The sequence below is a fragment of the Bos taurus genome, chromosome 17 (genome assembly GCF_002263795.3).
Source record: "Bos taurus isolate L1 Dominette 01449 registration number 42190680 breed Hereford chromosome 17, ARS-UCD2.0, whole genome shotgun sequence".
Lineage (NCBI taxonomy): Eukaryota > Metazoa > Chordata > Mammalia > Artiodactyla > Bovidae > Bos > Bos taurus.
In genome coordinates this window covers 17171633-17190090 of record NC_037344.1, presented here as the reverse complement: position 1 = coordinate 17190090, position 18458 = coordinate 17171633, and the positions used below count along the sequence as shown (strand labels likewise).

General features: G+C 36.6%; 1 protein-coding gene across 2 annotated transcripts in view; it reads left to right on the top strand.

Moving 5' to 3' along the window:
• ELMOD2 (ELMO domain containing 2) overlaps positions 1 to 15521 on the top strand; it is a 29381-nt gene extending 13860 nt beyond the window's left edge. The window contains exons 7-9 of one of the 2 annotated variants that reach the window (XM_005217554.5): positions 1812 to 1880; positions 2717 to 2850; positions 11957 to 15521. In XM_005217554.5, the coding sequence (XP_005217611.1) occupies positions 1812 to 1880; positions 2717 to 2850; positions 11957 to 12102 (349 nt within the window). In that variant the 3' untranslated portion in view covers positions 12103 to 15521. 2 annotated transcript variants of the gene reach the window in all.
• The last annotated feature ends 2937 nt before the right edge of the window (positions 15522 to 18458 follow it).

Below are 18458 nucleotides of genomic sequence, written 5' to 3'. Positions count from 1 at the left end.
CCTTTCTGATACCGTTTAAGGAATTGTATGTACTCTTTTTATCCTTTTGCCTCTTCCTTCTTGGCTCTCTGATTCCATTTTAGGAAATATAAGCACACAAGATGAAAATAAAGTCTCTTCACACTTATTCTTCACCATCTGTGACAAGTGATCTAAATCCCTGACCTTTCAGAGCCTATATGAATTCTCTCTTGTTTTTCTTTTTTAATATTTATGCTTGGGCATATATGTGAAATCTCAAAATATGTAACTAAAGTCAGAATTGATAACCAACTCTACTTTAGAAATTAACCTGGAAGATTAATATGTATATGAATGTGCAGATGGAGATATTTTAGTGTTTGGGCCTGTCCTTGAGTAGTGATTTATAGGCTTATAAAATGCCTAGGGTGAGAACCCTAACCATAACAAAGTTCATATAATTGTTACTGTGAAAGAATTATTCCCCAAACTGAGCTAATTTATGTTAATATTGAGAAAAAATATCTAGATCAATATGGATAAGGCTATTTGGGAGGAAAATAGAAGATATAGTAGGGCTTTGATATTTACAGTTTTTTTTCCAGTAACAAAAGTATTTAATTTTCTGTAATACCTAAATTTATGAGTAGGAAAGTTACCTATATGTCTACTTTTCAAAAATAAAGCACAAAAGTCTGAAAAATAATGATAATAATTACAAAAAATGAGATTGCCAATTTTTCACTTTGATAAACAGAAACTTGAATTTAAGTAGAATAAATGCAGTTTGTTTTCACTTGGGAAAATTCTAAAATATTTTAAAATTTATTATTGTTCAGAACATGTAGATCTTTTGTTTTTAGCCTTTAAAGTCCATCTTTTTTTCTTGGTACTTGTAAACTACACAGATAATTGGAGTTCAGTTAGATACACATTCTTCTGATGTTTCCTTTCTTAACTTTTGCTGAATAACCTTGCTTTTGGCTTATTTCCTCAGAAATCAAGATTTTCAACGCTTTTCAGAAGATAATTTAGCTTAAAACTTAAATAATTTAATAGGATTTGATTCAGTTCTGTGGTAAGGGATTCTGATAGATCTTTAAATAATTTGCAGATATTTTTACTCTATTTAGAGCTAATAGCTACTAATTTGAAAAATGACCAAGATCCAGATATATTGTTTGATGGCCAATGATGTACTAGAAATGGTTGAAAATATAAAATTAGCTCTGACTTCTCTATAAGGTTTGGTCTATAAGAACTCAAAAGAGGTTGCATTGGTACTCACCAACAGGATGTATGAGCCTTTATATATTTCTCTTCTGTATCTGCTAATACTTCTGTTTTATGGCCAGTATTTTAGTTATACCACTCATCAAGGAGGGTTTTGTTTTTGTTTGGTTTTTAAGCAAAAGGAAGGCTATTGACTTTCTTCTGATTGCATTGACAATGGCATTAAGCAGTACAGACTTAAGTCACAAGAGAAGGAATGAACTCAGGTGAAAGGAAGTGTCCCAAGAGGTAGACAGTGACTATTTTATAAGAAATGTGGAACAGACAGAATTCTAGATTTTCCTTAAGATAGATTTAAAAAATCTCTTGTTGGATCATTTTTTTGTCAAATACTTCAAAATCTAGCAAAGGACCCATATCCTATACTAGATAGGCCTGATGGCTCAGAATTAAGTTTTGATTGAGAAGCATCTCAGAGTCACTAAAGGATTTGAGATGGAGATTGGGGTACTTTTGGCAATAGGACTGTCATTTTGACAGTAGCTTTTAAAATTGCTTCTGGGTATCTTCAGTTTGAATGGCATGTTAATTTTGTTATTTTTCTTAAACCTTTTCAGATATTTCAGTGAAAATTACACCAGTGAAGCTCATCAGATTCTTTCCCGTTCAAATCATCCAAAATTAGGGTAAGCTGGATATATTAAAGAAACTGTAAACTCTTGAATTCAAGTTAATTAGAAGATCTGAATTTGAAAGTATTTCAGGGTATTTTTCTAAATTATTTTAGTTAATAAGAACTTTATAAATAATACTGCATGACATTATTTTAATATATGTGATCATAAACTGATTTTGTATGTATTTCAGTTATTTTTATCACAAGATATAGTTTATCTATAAAACGAAAATAAGGACCTTTTAAAATTTTTCTGAGGAAGATTTGAAAATGGGAATGGGAAATGGCTTTGAAATAGGAATAGAAAAATGAGAAATAACTTTGAAACTTGTGAAGTGAAATGTAAATTGACATTATTAGCTTTGTTGTTGTTCGGTTGCTAAGTTGTGTCTGATTCTTTGCAGTTATTAGCTTTATCATTATTTATTTTTATATTTCAATGATACCTATCTTTGAAAAAGCATTATATTGATAACAGTATTACATCATAAAAATAAATACCCTGATAATGGAGAAACTGTCAGATTACCCAGTGTATTTTAGAAATCAATGAGGGTGTATGTAGTACTCTCTTGGATATTTTAAAAAGGATTTTGGTTTTAGATATTCATGTGACCAGAGCTTTATTTTCATGTTTTAGATTAGATCCAGAAAATCAATAGGCTCTGAAGAACAAAAATGTTTAATCAATTCTGGTTTACTTTCTTAATATGTAGAACTTATTTTAAAATCAATACTGTGTTAGAAATTAATCAGAGTAACATTTTACTAATTCCTTGCATAGTTTAAAATTTACTGTATGAACTATTTGGCTAGCTGGGATAACTGGTAATGTTTCTGACATAGGTATTCTTATGCAATAGTTGGAATCAATCTTACAGAGATGGCTTACAGCTTACTGAAGAGTGAAGCTTTGAAGTTTCACCTCTACAACTTTGTTCCTGGTATACCAACAATGGAACACTTTCACCAGTTTTATTGTGAGTATTGAAATGACTTAAAAGTAGATATTTCTAAGAAAAATTTTAAATCCTTAGTAAAGTGTATATATATATACATATATGTACACACTTAGTATATAATATTAAATATGTAATATATACTACCTTGATCAAATATATAATGTGTATTTGTCATTTTACTATTTAGTATCTCTGAAAAACAAGATAATGGAATATGGGTTTCTAAGAGTATTTTGTACTTCGGTTTATATATTTGCTGATGTAAAAAATTCACTGAGGCAGTTTTTTGACATGTATGCAAATTTAGTATTTATGCAGTTTCTCTGTAGACATTCATTTTCCAGTCAACTATAGATGAATTTTTCTTCTTATGTAGTGGTTAATGAATGCTGTTGAATCAAGGACAGATATCATTTGGTTACTCTTGTAAGGAAGTTTAAAGGAATGTTTCACACGCACACACTCCTTATTTCAAGACCAGGTTTTTTGTGTTAGGTTGGGGCTATCTAGTAACTCTTCCTAACAGTTAGGTAACAGTCATGTAACAGTTGTAACTGTTCCTTTAACTTTTATTTTAATGATATTTGAATCTTGAAGGTTTAATGTGAATAAACGCATCTTCTGAAGATACTGCTCAGAAGCAAAGAATTCAGATTTAGCCTGGCTTCATACTCCTTTTTCTTGATCTTTTTGTATCTTTAGATAGGATATAGGTTATAGGAAACTACTTAGATACTAAGGGCCCAGATCATAACATCTTCATCCATTCTCAAAGGAGTCATCCAGGTCTCCATTGCCATACCCTCCCCTGCCTTTACTAATCCCTAATTTCCAGGTTTGTCTCCTTCCTGAATTTCTCTTGAATTTGTCCACCTATTTCTGTCCCATTGGAACTGTAATGTTACTTTGTTCCTAGGTTACTGTCATAGCCTTTTCCCTAGTCTTTCAGTCATGACCCTCTTCTAGATGTCCACATTTGAAAATACAGTTATTTAAAATGAAAATATAGTTGTTTTCTTTCATCTTGTTACTGAAAAACTGTTTTTCCCTCCTCTAGTCTTGTTTAGTTTCTTCTCCTAAATCTCTCATTGACTTTTTGCAAAGGGCTGGAACTCCTGGGACTTGGCCAGCTGTTTCCAGATTACTTGTCTTCTCTATGAATATATGCTTGTGTAATGCTGCTTGTTGAACACAAAAAAGAGTAGCAAAATAAACAACCGAAAAACTACCCCCCTCAGCATTTTACCATATTTAAGTAAATGTGTTAGAGTGACAAGTGGGAATGCAGTACAAAATGAACTCTGTCCAGTATTCCCCCACAGAGGGGTAACTGGAACATCTTCGGATAGCGTTGCTTACAGTGCTTTCAGTACCAGCATCTTCTTTGGCTCCTGACTAGGAAGATCATCAAAGTAATACGTGAGGTGGCAAAGTCGTTACAGGACCTTCTCAGTTGTTTTGTTTCTATCAGTCAGATCCATAAGACCTGTGGATCATCCAGGAAGCAGAGAAGCTAATGTTTTTCAAATTTCTTGAAACATTTAAAGCAAACACACACACATAAAGACACACATATACTCATCTTTTACACAGAAGTTTCCCCCTCAGAATTGACTGTAATGTCTTAGTTAAGGTTCTGCTCTTATTCAGTTCAGTTCAGTCGCTCAGTCGTGACCCCATGAACCGCAGCACGCCAGGCTTCCCTGTCCATCACCAACTCCCGGAGTTTACTCAAACTCATGTCCATTGAGTTGGTGATGCCATCCAGCCATCTCATCCTCTGTCATCCCCTTCTCTTCCTGCCTTCAATCTGTCCCAGCATCAGGGTCTTTTCTAATGAGTCAGCTCTTCACATCAGGTGGGGAAGTATTGGAGTTTCAGCTTCAGCATCAGTCCTTCTAGTGAACTCCCAGGACTGATTTACTTTAGAATGAACTGGTTGGATCTCCTTGCAGTCCAAGGGACTCTCAAAGAGTCTTCTCCAACACCACAGTTCAAAAGCATCAGTTCTTCGGAACTCAACTTTCTTTATAGTCCAGCTCTCATCCATACATGACTACTAAAAAAACCATAGCTTTGACTAGAAGGACCTTTGTTGGCAAAGTAATGTCTCTGCTTTTTAATATGCTGTCTAGGGTGGTCATAACTTTTCTTCCAAGGAGCGAGCATCTTCTAATTTCATGGCTGCAGTCACCATCTGCAGTGATTTTGGAGCCCAAAAATAAAAAGTCTGTCACTGTTTCCACTGTTTCCCCATCTATTTGCCATGAAGTGATGGGACCAGATGCCAGGATCTTAGTTTTCTGAATGTAGAGTTTTAAGCCAACTTTTTCACTTTCACTTTCATCAAGAGGCTCTTTAGTTCTTCTTCACTTTCTGCCATAAGGGTGGTGTCATTTTCCTATCTGAGGTTATTGATATTTCTCCAGGAAATCTTGATTCCAGCTTGTGCTTAATCCAGTCCAGAATTTCTTATGATGTACTCTGCATATAAGTTAAACAAGCAGGGTGACAATATACAGCCTTGATGTACTCCTTTCCCGATCTGGAACGAGTCTGTTGTTCCATGTCCAGTTCTAACTATTGCTTCTTGACCTGCATACAGATTTCTCAAGAGGCAGGTCAGGTGGTCTGATATTCCCATCTCTTTAAGAATTTTCCACAGTTTGTTTTGATGCACAGTCAAAGGCTTTGGCATACTCAATAAAGCAGAAATAGATGTTTTTCTGGAACTCTCTTGCTTTTTCAATGACCCGGCAGATGTTGGCAATTTGATCTCTGGCTCCTCTGCCTTTTCTAAATCCAGCCTGAACATTTGGAAGTTCACAGTTCACATACTGTTAAAGTCTGGCTTGGAGAATTTTGAGCATTACTTTGCTAGCGTGTGAGATGAGTGTAATTGTGCAGTAGTTTCAGCATTCTTTGGCATTGCCTTTCTTTGGGATTGGAATGAAAACTGACCTTGTCCAGTCCTGTGGGCACTGCTGAGTTTTCCAAATTTGCTGGCATACTGAATGCAGCGCTTTCACAGCAGCATCTTTTAGGATTTGAAATAGCTCAACTGGAATTCCATCACTTCCACTAGCTTTGTTCGTAGTGATGCTTCCTAAGGCCCACTTGACTTCACATTCCAGAATGTCTGGCTCTAGGTAAGTGATCACATGGGTTATCTGGTCATGAAGATCTTTTTTGTATAGTTCTGTGTATTCTTGCCACCTCTTCTTAATATCTTCTGCTAGGTCCATACCATTTCTGTCCTTTATTGTGCCCATCTTTGCATGAAATGTTCTCTTGATATCTCTAATTTTCTTAAGCAATCTCTAGTCTTTCCCATTCTAGTGGGAAAGATCTCTAGGCTTTGTATTTCTTTCCACTGTTCACTGAGGAAGGCTTTCTTATCTCTTCTTGCTATTCTTTGGAACTCTGCATTCAAATGGTTATATCTTTCCTTTTCTCCTTTACCTTTCTCTTCTCTTCTTTTCATAGCTATTTGTAAGGCCTCCTAACACAACCATTTTGCATTTTTGCATTTGTTTTTCTTGGGGATGGTCTTGATCCCTGCCTCCTGTACAATGTCACAAACCTCCGTCCATAGTTCTTCAGGCACTCTATCAGATCTAATCCCTTGACTCTATTTTTCACTTTCACTGTATAAGCATAAGGGATTTGATTTAGGTCATACCTGAATGGTCTAGTGGTTTTCCATACTTTCTTCAATTTAAGTATGAATTTGGCAATAAGGAGTTCATGATCTGAGCCACAGTCAGCTTCCGGTCTTGTTTTTGCCGACTGTATAGAGCTTCTCTATCTTTGGAATATAATCAGTCTGATTTCAGTACTGGCCATCTGGTGATGTCCATGTGTAGAGTCTTCTCTTGTGTTGTTGGAAGAGGGTGTTTGCTATGCCCAGTGTGTTCTCTTGGCAAAACACTGTTAGCCTTTGCTCTGCTTCATTCTGTACTCCAAGGCCAAATTTGCCTGTTACTCCAGGTATCTCTTGACATCCTACTTTTGCATTCCAGTCCCCTATAATGCAAAAGTACATCTTTTTGGGGTGTTAGTTCTAGAAGGTCTTATAGGTCTTCATAGAACCATTCAACTTCAGTTTCTTCTGCATTAGTGGTTGGTGCGTAGACTTCGACTAATGTGATATTGAATGGTTTGCCTTGGAAACTAACAGAGATGATTCTGTTGTTTTTTAGATTACATCCAAGTACTGCATTTCGGACTATGCATGGCTACTCCATTTCTTCTAAGGGATTCTTGCCCACAATAGTAGATATAATGGTCATCTGAATTAAATTCACCCATTTCAGTCCATTTTAGTTCACTGATTCCTAGAATGTCTATGTTCACTCTTGCCATCGCCTGTTTCCCACTTCCAATTTGCCTTGATTCATTCCAGCAACATGCAGTATTGCTGATTACGCATTAGACTTTACTTCCATCACCAGTCACATCCACAACTCGTGTTGTTTTTGCTTTGGCTCTGTCTCTTCATTCTTTCTGGAGTTTTTTCTCCACTGATCTCCAGTAGCATTTTGGGCACCTACCAACCTGGGGAGTTCATCTTTCAGTGTCCTATATTTTTGCCTTTTCATACTGTTCATGGGGTTAAAGGGAACATGTCATGCAAAGATGGGCACAATAAAGGACAGAGATGGTATGGACCTAAGAGAAGCGGAAGATATTAAGAAGTGGCAAGAATACACAGAAGAACTGTACAAGAAAGATCTTCACAACCTAGATATTCACGATGGTGTGATCACTCACCTAGAGGCAGATATCCTGGAATGTGAAAGCAAGTGGGCCTTAGGAAGCATCACTACAAACAAAGCTAGTGAAGGTGATGGAATTCCAGTTGAGCTATTTCAAATCCTAAAAGATGATGCTGTGGAAGTGCTACATTCAATATGTCAGCAAATTTGGAAAACTCAGCAGTGCCCACAGGACTGGACAAGGTCAGTTTTCATTCCAATCCCAAAGAAAGGCAATGCCAAAGCATGCTGAAACTACCGCACAATTGCACTCATCTCACACGCTAGCAAAGTAATGCTCAAAATTCTCCAAGCCAGGCTTCAGCAATACGTGAACTGTGAACTTCCAGATGCTCAACTGGATTTAGAAAAGGCAGAGGAACCAGAGATCAAATTGCCAACATCTGCCGGGTCATTGAAAAAGCAAGAGAGTTCCAGAAAAACATCTATTTCTGCTTTATTGAATATGCCAAAGCCTTTGACTCTGTGGATCAAAACAAACTGTGGAAAATTCTTAAAGAGATGGGAATATCAGACCACCTGACCTGCCTCTTGAGAAATCTGTATGCAGCTCAGGAAGCAATAGTTAGAACTGGACATGGAACAACAGACTCGTTCCAGATCGGGAAAGGAGTACATCAAGGCTGTATATTGTCACCCTGCTTATTTAACTTACATGCAGAGTACATCATGAGAAATTCTGGACTGGATTAAGCACAAGCTGGAATCAAGATTTCCTGGAGAAATATCAATAACCTCAGATAGGAAAATGACACCACCCTTATGGCAGAAAGTGAAGAAGAACTAAAGAGCCTCTTGATGAAAGTGAAACTTAAAACTCAACATTTAAAAAACTAAGATCCTGGCATCTGGTCCCATCACTTCATGGCAAATAGCTGGGGAAACAGTGGCTGACTTTATTTTTTTGGCCTCCAGAATCACTGCAGATGGTGACTGCAGCCATGAAATTAAAAGATGCTTGGAAAGAAAGCTATGACCACCCTAGACAGCATATTAAAAAGCAGAGACATTACTTTGCCAACAAAGGTCCTTCTAGCCAAGGGTATTGTTTTTCCAGTAGTCATGTATAGATGTCAGATTTGGACTATAAAGAAAACTGAGTGTCAAAGAATTGATGCTTTTGAACTGTGGTATTGGAGAAGACTCTTGAGAGTCCCTTGGACTGTAGGGAGATCCAACCAGTCCATCCTAAAGGAGATCAGTCCTGGTGTCATTGGAAGTACTGATGCTTAAGCTGAAACTCCAATACTTTGGCCACCTGATGCGAAGAGCTGACTCATTTGAAAAGACCCTGATGCTGGGAAAGATTGAAGGCGGGAGGAGAAGGGGACGACAGAGGATGAGATGGCTGGATGGCATCACCAATTCTATGGATATGAGTTTGAGTAAACTCTGGGAGTTGGTGATGGACAGGGAGGCCTGGCGTGGTGTGGTCCATGGGGTCACAAAGAGTCAGACACGACTGAGTGACTGAACTGAACTGATGGGGTTCTCAAGGCAAGAATACTGAAGTGGTTTACCTTTCTGCTTTCCAGTGAACCACATTTTGTCAGAACTCTCCCACCATGACCCGTCTGTCTTGGGTGAACCTACAGGACATGGGTCATAGTTTCATTGAGCTAGACAAGGCTGTGGTCCATATGATCAGTGTGGTTAGTTTTCTGTGATTGTGGTTTTCATTCTATCTTCCATCTGATGGAAAAGGATAAGAGGCTTATGGAAGCTTCCTGATGGGAGAGACTGACTGAGGGGGAAGCTGGGTCTTGTTCTGGTGGGTGGGGCCATGCTCAGTAAATCTTTAATCCAATTTTTCTGCTCTTATTAGAAGAAGCATATTCTAACTGGAAGATAGTTTGAAACCTTATCTTTTGAACATACATACTTTTCTTTGTTGGGAGATTGAGCCCAATTCATTTGCACAAGTCAGTTCCAGGGTCATAGTTTCTATCTAAAAGAAAGAACTATATAAAAAGATGAGCTTTCACATTGTTTATTTCCCTGTGATCTGTGTCTGTCTCTGCTCTCCTCCTTGTCCCTCCTCCCATTTTATTGTTATCATCTTTCATGGACAAGACTAGAAGCAGCAAGTGGTGATTAGCTTCTTAGTTCTGTTGTTGCTGTTTGTATATCTAACATGTAAGCACATAGTCACTGTCATCCTGAGAAGTCACCAACCATTGGTTTGGAGGTTCCAAAAAGTTAACTCTTAAATTTGTATAATAAAAAGGTTATGACTTTTAATGGCTGTATTGAGGTGTAATTTATATACCATAAAATTCACCTGTTTTAAGTGTACAGTTCAGTGAGTTTTAGTAAATTTACTCAGTTGTACAACTGTCCCCATAATCCAGTTTTAGAACATTTGTATCACCCCAGTGAAAGGAAAAGGAAAGTGAAGTCGCTCAGTCGTGGCCGACTCTTTGCGACCCCATGGACTGTAGCCTATCAGGCTCCTCCATCCATGGGATTTTCCAGGCAAGAGTGCTGGAGTGGATTGCCATTTTTTTCTCCAGGGGATCTTCCCGACCCAGGAATCGAACCCGGGTCTCCCGCATTGCAGGCAGACGCTTTACCGTCTGAGCCACCAGGGAAGCCTCTGTAACATCCTTCACCCCAGTAACATCCTTCGTACCAGTTAATTCCTGTTTCTGTGGTTCTATTTTTAATCCCTATGGGAAAACCTCAAGTGCCCCTGCAGCTTTGGTTAGGGACAGTAGAAGCATACAGGGAATTGTAAGTTTAGAAATTTTGTATGGTATTTCCGTCAAGTCTGGTGTTTTAAACTCCTGGAGTCAAAGGACAATAGACTGGGTATGTTGCTTTATAGAAACAACTCTTTTCTATCACTTTAAAGTCATTTGAATAGGTAATGAAAAGCAATTTAAAGGTATGGTAAATAGCTAAAACCCAATAGCCAGAAATACTAAAACAAGCTGTGTTCTATAAAATTTAGTTGGATGCTTGACTTACAGTACTACCAAGAGCATTAAATCTCCAAAGTTTCTGATTGCACATCCCTTTTATGATATTGGGGGTAGGGTGCGGGAGAACAGAGACTCAATTTATATATGGATGAATAGATGTACTATTGTGCTCATGTATACACAGAATAAATTTTGAATGAAAGATGTAAAATATTAGTTACAAGATCACCTGTCTCAGCTTGTCTCTTGGGAACAGGAAGCAGATGGTGTCTCTCTGCCCAAAGAGGCCTTATTCTTTGATTGTGTCACATAACCCCGGTTGACAAAGATCTGTTATTAAGGGATTAGTCTGAAATCTTTCTTCAGTTGACCTTCTTATGAAATGATATTTCACTGTTGAAGTGTCGTGGTTCTTATCTGTTATTGTTTGCTTTATGACTAATGGTTTAAAGTGGAATTTACAGTCATTTCATACTATGCAATTTGTGATCGTGTAGCCACTCTTTTATGTAAAGTCACTGGCTGTATTCCCCCACTTATCTGAAATAGGTCCCTTCTTGAACAGCCTTTCAGAAGGGGGAGTGAGATGCTGGTGGAAACCAAGTCTGGTTTATAAAATACTAGAGGCCACTTGCACACTGTGGTTCGGGCGAGTCGTTTAACTTCCCTGCACCTCTGTTTCCTCTGCAGAAAAATGAGAATAGACAACACTGGCTCGTAGCATTGCTATGAGAGTGAATGAGCACATGGCCACGGCTGCAGTAGCATTTGCTAAGTAATTGAATAAATGGCATCTGGTTGAATCCAAATAGGGTTTAGGAGCAGTTTTAAATTCACATATTTTGCTGTTGTAAATATGTCTATTTACACGTTCATCTTCATTAAGTGTTTTTAACATTTTGAGTGTTAATTTGGCTATTGTAATGAGGATATTGAAAAACAAAAATATTAAGCCTATTTAGCACTCATGTATTCTTTTCAAAAAGAGAAGGTGCTGGATAGTTCTTTGAAAAAAGCAAAAGTAACTCATTTTAAAATCTAGTAGAAAACAGCTTTTTTTGTACTTTATCCACGCCTGACATTTTCTTGTACTTTCATTTTTCTGTTTCACGGGTCTCTGGAGATAACTTCTCCCCCTATTCTCAGAGTATCTTTTGATAATTTCTAAATTTGAAGACTTTTGTTGATTTTTTTTGAGACAAAGAATAAATGGACTCTAAATATCTTGAAGTTGATACTTATTTTGAACATACAAAAATATTTCTTATAAAGTTCCTCAGGTTTCTCTTAAAGATGGTTTCTGATCATTGAATCCTAATATGGAATTTAAAGAATGGTTATACACTTTTAAAATGAGATGGTTGGGTGTGATTTCATTATTGAGCACTATATTTATGTGTTTTTTTTTTTTTTTAACTGCAGGTTATCTTGTATATGAATTTGACAAGTTTTGGTTTGAGGAAAAGCCAGAAAGCATTATGTATTTCAACGTGTACAGAGAGAAGTTTCATGAAAAGATTAAAGGACTCTTACTGGATTGTAATGTATCACTTACTTTAAAAATATGACTCATCCGTAGTATCTTCTATTTTTACCACATTTTGCACACACGACAGAATTTATATGTTGTAACAGAAATTATCTGATCAATTACACACCTTATATATAATTTCCTACAAAAATATTTCAGAAATTCTATTTAAGAAAGCTAGTGGACAATCAGTGTATGTTTACACTTGGTAATACACTGTCCTCCAAAGGTACCTTATCTTCCAAAGATCCCCTCTGTAGAGTTGCATGAACTGCTACAGTTTGGAGCTTGGGACTTAACCCATTCAGTGTAAAAGTACAAATCAGGTACAAATCAATTTTTGTTAAATTGATTGATTAAAATGTGTAAAAGTCAGTTTTCATTTTTATGTGTTGTAACTATCAAGTTGGTATCTTTTCAAAGCTCTGTTAAGAGTTTTTGGTTTTTAGTCTGGAAATGGTCTTTTTTCCTTTGCCTTATTTTATTTGTAGGTTAATTAACAGAATAGTTCGTCATGGTTCTCTTTGTTTGCATCTCAATCACACGTCACAATGTTGTCTCATAGGAGCAACAGGAGCGTATAGAGAGACACTCTTTGTCAGAGAAGACAGAACTATGGGCTTCTTTTTGGTGTTTCTGATTATTTCATGTAATAGGTAATGAGAAAATGAAGTATTGGTGATTAGCTCTTTTGTTTTTAAATAACACACTTTGAAATATCACAGTGTAATTCTAAAGCTTTAAAGACTTTCTCATCTTCAGTATTTGCTTTTTTATCAGCTACGGAGAAGAAATTTTAGTGCTTGATGTGAGGGCTTTTATGAGGCCTCTCTGTCAGTGTACGTTTATGAAAAGAGATGCTCTGCTAGGAAAATCTTGATTATACTCAAAGAACAGGTGCTATTTTAATAAAGCTGTCTTCAAATTTTAGCAAGAGAAAAACCAAGCTTTTTAAAGATCTCAGTTAAGCGATGTTGGTTGACTTTACTCACTGTTGAGTCTCGCTTCCCTTTGCTTCGACACCACCACGTTTCTAGATAATTGTGTGTGACCTTGTGGGTTTTCTGTAACAGTCTGGGACTCTAAAGTAGCCTGAGGATGACGGCTGTGCATTTTGTATAGCTTTATTCTCTGAAAATCTCAGGAGAGCAGCAACTGCTGTCAAGGATTATAAAGTGATGAGATTCTAACAGGAACAGTTTCTTCTTTGTGTGTTTGACATTTGTACTCATAGCAAAACTAAAAGAGTGTAAAGATAGGTCCATCTGATTACCACATCCTCCTTAAATCCTACAGAAAGCAGCCTGTTAAAGACATAATTTAAAATGTGATGATAGTTAATACATCTTTAAAGTGGTACATATCAAGCATTTAAGGACTGGCTTTTATATGATATATCAAGACCTGAAACTTTCAAATATTTGTTTATGTCTACTGACAGACTTCTCTCTTTAAACTTGCCACAGAGAAGAGTGGTATAAAGTATTCAGCTGGAAAATAACAGGTGCAGTGTTGTAGAGCACACACATTAACAGTGCGTGCCAAAAGAAAGTACATGCGTTGAAGTTCTTCTTTTCTCAACAAGATAAAATGTTATAATTGGCTCAATTTTACTATAATGGTGGTTTAGATTTTCCGTATTATTGGACTTTTAAAACAGGTTTCTTGTGGGAGACTTCTCAATCCTAGGAGTACCTTGACTTCATCTCTTTAAATGCTTTCCATACTTTATCATCCATCCAGAGTTCTATGAGATAAAAATCAGGTATTAGCCATTAAAGTTCATTTTATCAGGATGTTTACCATTACATGGAAAGCGATTGTTAGTCTTTTAGTTTTTGCTTAGAAAATACTTACCTTTGTATTTAATCTTTTAACAGATGAGGTCTTGAACTGATATAAACCTTTGTCAGTATGCTTTTAAAGAATGATTGAAGTATAGAATGGGAAACTTTTCAAGTATTAAGTTTCTCCTAGGGGGAAGAAAAACCCTTTTAATAATTCTTTAATAATAATGTTTTTTAAATGTCATTTGAAATTTTGTTCAATAATATATTATTTAAGTCCACCTTTGTTTGTATAATATATTGCTCTGTTTTTAAGATGATCCATAACCATTTCAGACAATTCTATGGTAAGTTGGTTGAAAGCCACCAGTAGATTCTAAGATTTGATAGTTTGAAAGCCAAGCTAAATATCACCATTTGTAAATTAGAATGTAACATGAGCCTTCTGATTTTCATGTGATAGTGACATACATGAAAAGAGAAATATGATAATTGTGTCTGCCATCCTGCTTTTCCTTGCTTTCAACATATGTATGTTAGAATTTTAGGTAGTCTAAAAATCCATAGTTAGAATCTTACCTGTTTCTATAGTAATACAATACCAAAGTAGTGATAGAATTGAAGTAGAAGGAAAATTGTTTGCTTTAGCATCAAAAAAGTTAATCAGTGTTGAAATGAATTTTTGTGTGTGCCAGACTGAAGAGTGAATCAGTGACAAAAGTAGTCTAAAAATATAATTACAAGTTGCAGTTTAAATACATTCTGAAAGACAATCTTTAAAGAATTGAGAGAAATCAGGGGATATCAGTGAACTTAGACCCACCCCTCTTTATATATAAATATGGTGATATAGTTAGATATAAAAATCAGTGTCTTACTGGTACCATTTATAATTGAGAAAGGAAAATCTTTTTCTTAAAAATGCCTGTCCTGATTTTTTTTCCTAAAATGAGCTACTTGGATTTGTATGTATTTTTCTATGTGAAATATATGTGCTCTTCACTTTTATTCCAGTGTCCGTAGTTGTTATGTGCTCTCTCTCCCCTTTGCATTCAGTGAAATAGAACTTGGTCAAAGATTTGCTAAAAGGAGAAACAGTAGAGGAATGTGAAGGAGGAGTGTTCGTTGTCAGAGCAGGAAAGATTACATGTTATCTTAGCACAAAGAGAAGACATTTGGCTTGAAGGGCAATAATGTTTATTATCCTTTTGAATTAGTGATTGGGGACCAGCAGCTATTTTCTCAGGATAAATGGTCCACCCAACTTCTGGGGAGGCTTAATTTCGATTTCATATTTATGAACCTCTCCGATATTTTTAAATGAGGATTCCTGGAGTTGATAAAAATCTGAGAAAAACCATGAGTGAGCCTTTTTTCCCCTAGCTTCAGCTTTGAATAAGAAAAATGTTAAAATGTAGTGCAGGTAAGACCCAACTACTACCTTACTATTATAGGGCAAGGCTATGTTTCTGTTAAACAATGTATTCAAAAAATATTTAAGCAGTAGCTTTCCCTAGGGGAAAGAGTGCTGGTTGGCAACGTAAAGAAATAGATTTCTGTCTACTTTGGATAAAGCAATTAACTTCCTATGTAAAAGCAATAGTTGAAATGTAATGTTGTTTTGTTTGGAATGTTGTGAGCGAATAAAAACATGTTGAAATTGTCATAAGCCTCTCTATTAATATTTCTGCTCCCTTCCCATCTTCCTCGTCCCTTATTTATATCATTTATGTTCATGAAATAATACTTTTTTCATTTAATCCTTTAATCATGTTCCTGTAGGGTAAAATCAGAATATACAGAAAATTTTCTTATTTTTATGACTTTAACTCATCTACTGATTACCTATTTAAAAGGTTATTGGAAAAGAACAATTGGTTATGACGCCAGAAAAGAAACTACCATCACCCCCCGTTCTTAGAAAGGCTAGGAATAAATCATACTATCCTGCAACGTGTTTTCACAGTTGCTCACGGATCTATTTGTATGTTCACGCATAGCTTCCATACTTTTTTTAAAGCTGCAAAGCATTCCTCTGTGTGTGTGTGTGTATGTGTGTGTGTGTGTGTGTGTGTGTGTGTGTGTGTAGCTTATCTTGAGCTGAATATGGAACTGATTTGATGCAGCAAATGCAGTCCTTATTAAAGTTAGTACTAATTATAGCTTTAAATGTATATGTTAGGGAAAAAGTGCTTTAAAGACAAAGCAATCGTCTCAAGGAGTTTGATGAAGTAGTACCAAATAAACCTGAAGAAAATAGAGAAGAAAATATCAAAGACAAGAGCTTGGATGCATAGAAAAGGAAAAATGCATATAATAGGATCAACAAAGTGTTTGAGAAGACTGACAGTATTGATAAACTTTAGTGAGACAAATTAACAATAAAAAAGAAAGCAAGTAATAAATACTGTCAAGAATGAAATATGAAGAATCACTAGAGATACTGTAGATATTAAAAAGGATATATTGAGTAATATCAAAATTAGGAAAATTAGATGAAATAATTTCTAGAAAAATACATTTTATCAAACCTATCCGAGAAGAAATAGAGAAGCAAAAAAGTCCTGGAGCTATTAAATGGATTCAGCAATTAAAAACCTTTCCACTAAAAAACCTGCAGTTTCATATGGGTTTCACCAGTGAGTTAGCACATTTAAAAATAAAATGTTAGTTTTCACAAAACTTTCCAAATAACTTAATGTGTACACTCTGCAATTCATAAGACTGTTATGATCTACTTTTTAAATTGGGGTATAGTTGCTCTACAGTGTTTGTGAGCTTCTGCTGTACAATGAAGTGAATCAGCTGTATGTATACATATATACCTTCCCTCTTGGACTGTTGGTGGGAGTATAAATTGGTACAGCCACTATAGAGAACAGTACAGAGGTTAAACAAATAAAAATAGAACTACCATATGACCCAGCAAACCTACCACTGGGCATATGATGATCTTTAATAGATACAGAAAAAGCATTCAATAAAAATTCAATATCCATTCGTGTTAAAAACTTGGCAAATGAGAAATATAAAGGGATTACCTTAATTTTACAAAATATATCTTTATAAAATGAACTATAGCAAATATACTTAATTATAAAATATTGGGATCAGAATTAAGAAAGGATGTCTTTTCTCATCTCTTGTATCAGTCAGTCATTGCCACAATACAATGTACAATAACCAACCACGAAAATATCTCAGTGACCTACAAAACAGTTTTACTCCTCACACATGGGTAGGCTAGCCAGACAGTTTGGGTAGTCTCAGCTGGATTCAGCTAGCCTTAAATTGAGGTCATGATTTCAGTTCCAGTCATCTCCATGTGACTAGTTCATCTGAGGTCAGTGGGTTACCTGAGCCATGTTCTTCATGGTGTGGCAGAAACACAAGAATAAACTCAGTTGCTCAAACACATTCAAGCCCTTGCTCACATCATGCCTACTAATGTGATCTCTTGGTCATGGCAAATCACATGGCTAAGCCCAGCATCAATAAAGTAGGGAAATGTACTCTAAGAAGGGATGAGGAGTGAATCATTCAAATTGTTACCGAAAATAAATTCAAAATTGTACTAGAGATACCACCAACTGGAATGAAACAAGTGGATGGAAAGAAAAGTTACTGCTTACGAATGATAGGCATGTGTACACAGAACATCTGAAAGAAGTGATCAGGTATCCAGGACAAGGATGAGGAATTTGATATCAATAGTGATCATGTTGAAGGTGAGAGATTCTGGCTAAGCCAATTAAAGCAGGATTCTTGCTAAAACGGCTCTCGAGGACACCCAAAGACAGAACCAGGTGGGAAAAGGCAGCTTGGAGGAGCCTGACTAAAGTTTGGTCAAGGATGGCAACCTGTCACTACTGCCCATTGCCTGACCAGGTTCCCAGCAAACAAAGTTTTATATTTTCCTTCTTCTTGAAAGAAATATGCTACTCTGAAATGGTGGTTTGTCTTAGTTTGGAATCTCCCAGAGTCAGGCCTCAAGACAAGGATTTGGAATTCTTTCGGGAAGTGATCCCAGGAGACACCAGTAAGGGGATGGAGGATGGAGAGCGGGACTTGAAGTCTTCCCATAAACAGTTTTAGAGGTAAGCAAAATACCACTGAGTGTAACTGGATTCTGATCCCCCGGAGGCATTCCACCCGACCACGAGGGACATGAGATATTCACACACCAGCTCCCATCGGTTATGGGTCCAGGGCTGCTCACAGGGCTGTGTTATTTTTCCTGTCCTTCTAGTGTGCCATGCCCAGGTGGGCAAAGGTGTCTCTGGTGACCAGAAGAAGGCCCTAAACAGTACAGGTGCTGACATGACAAAGGGCAGTCCGGGCAGCATCACTAACGGTCAGAGCAGAGTGATCCGTGCAGGATACGAGGGCATCTGTGACAAGATGCTTTACAGTTAACAACTAAGGGAAAGAAATGGGAGGGAAGCCTCAGAGTCAACGGAGGAGAAAGGTAATAGTAAATGTAATGTGGAGCTCACAGCGCCTGGCAGCCTGGGGTCTACCTGGCCATTTAGTGGCCACTCCTTGTTTTTGTCTGAACAATTCTTTTAATCTCCTGTTTATTCTTTCCCTATTCCTTCTGCACTCA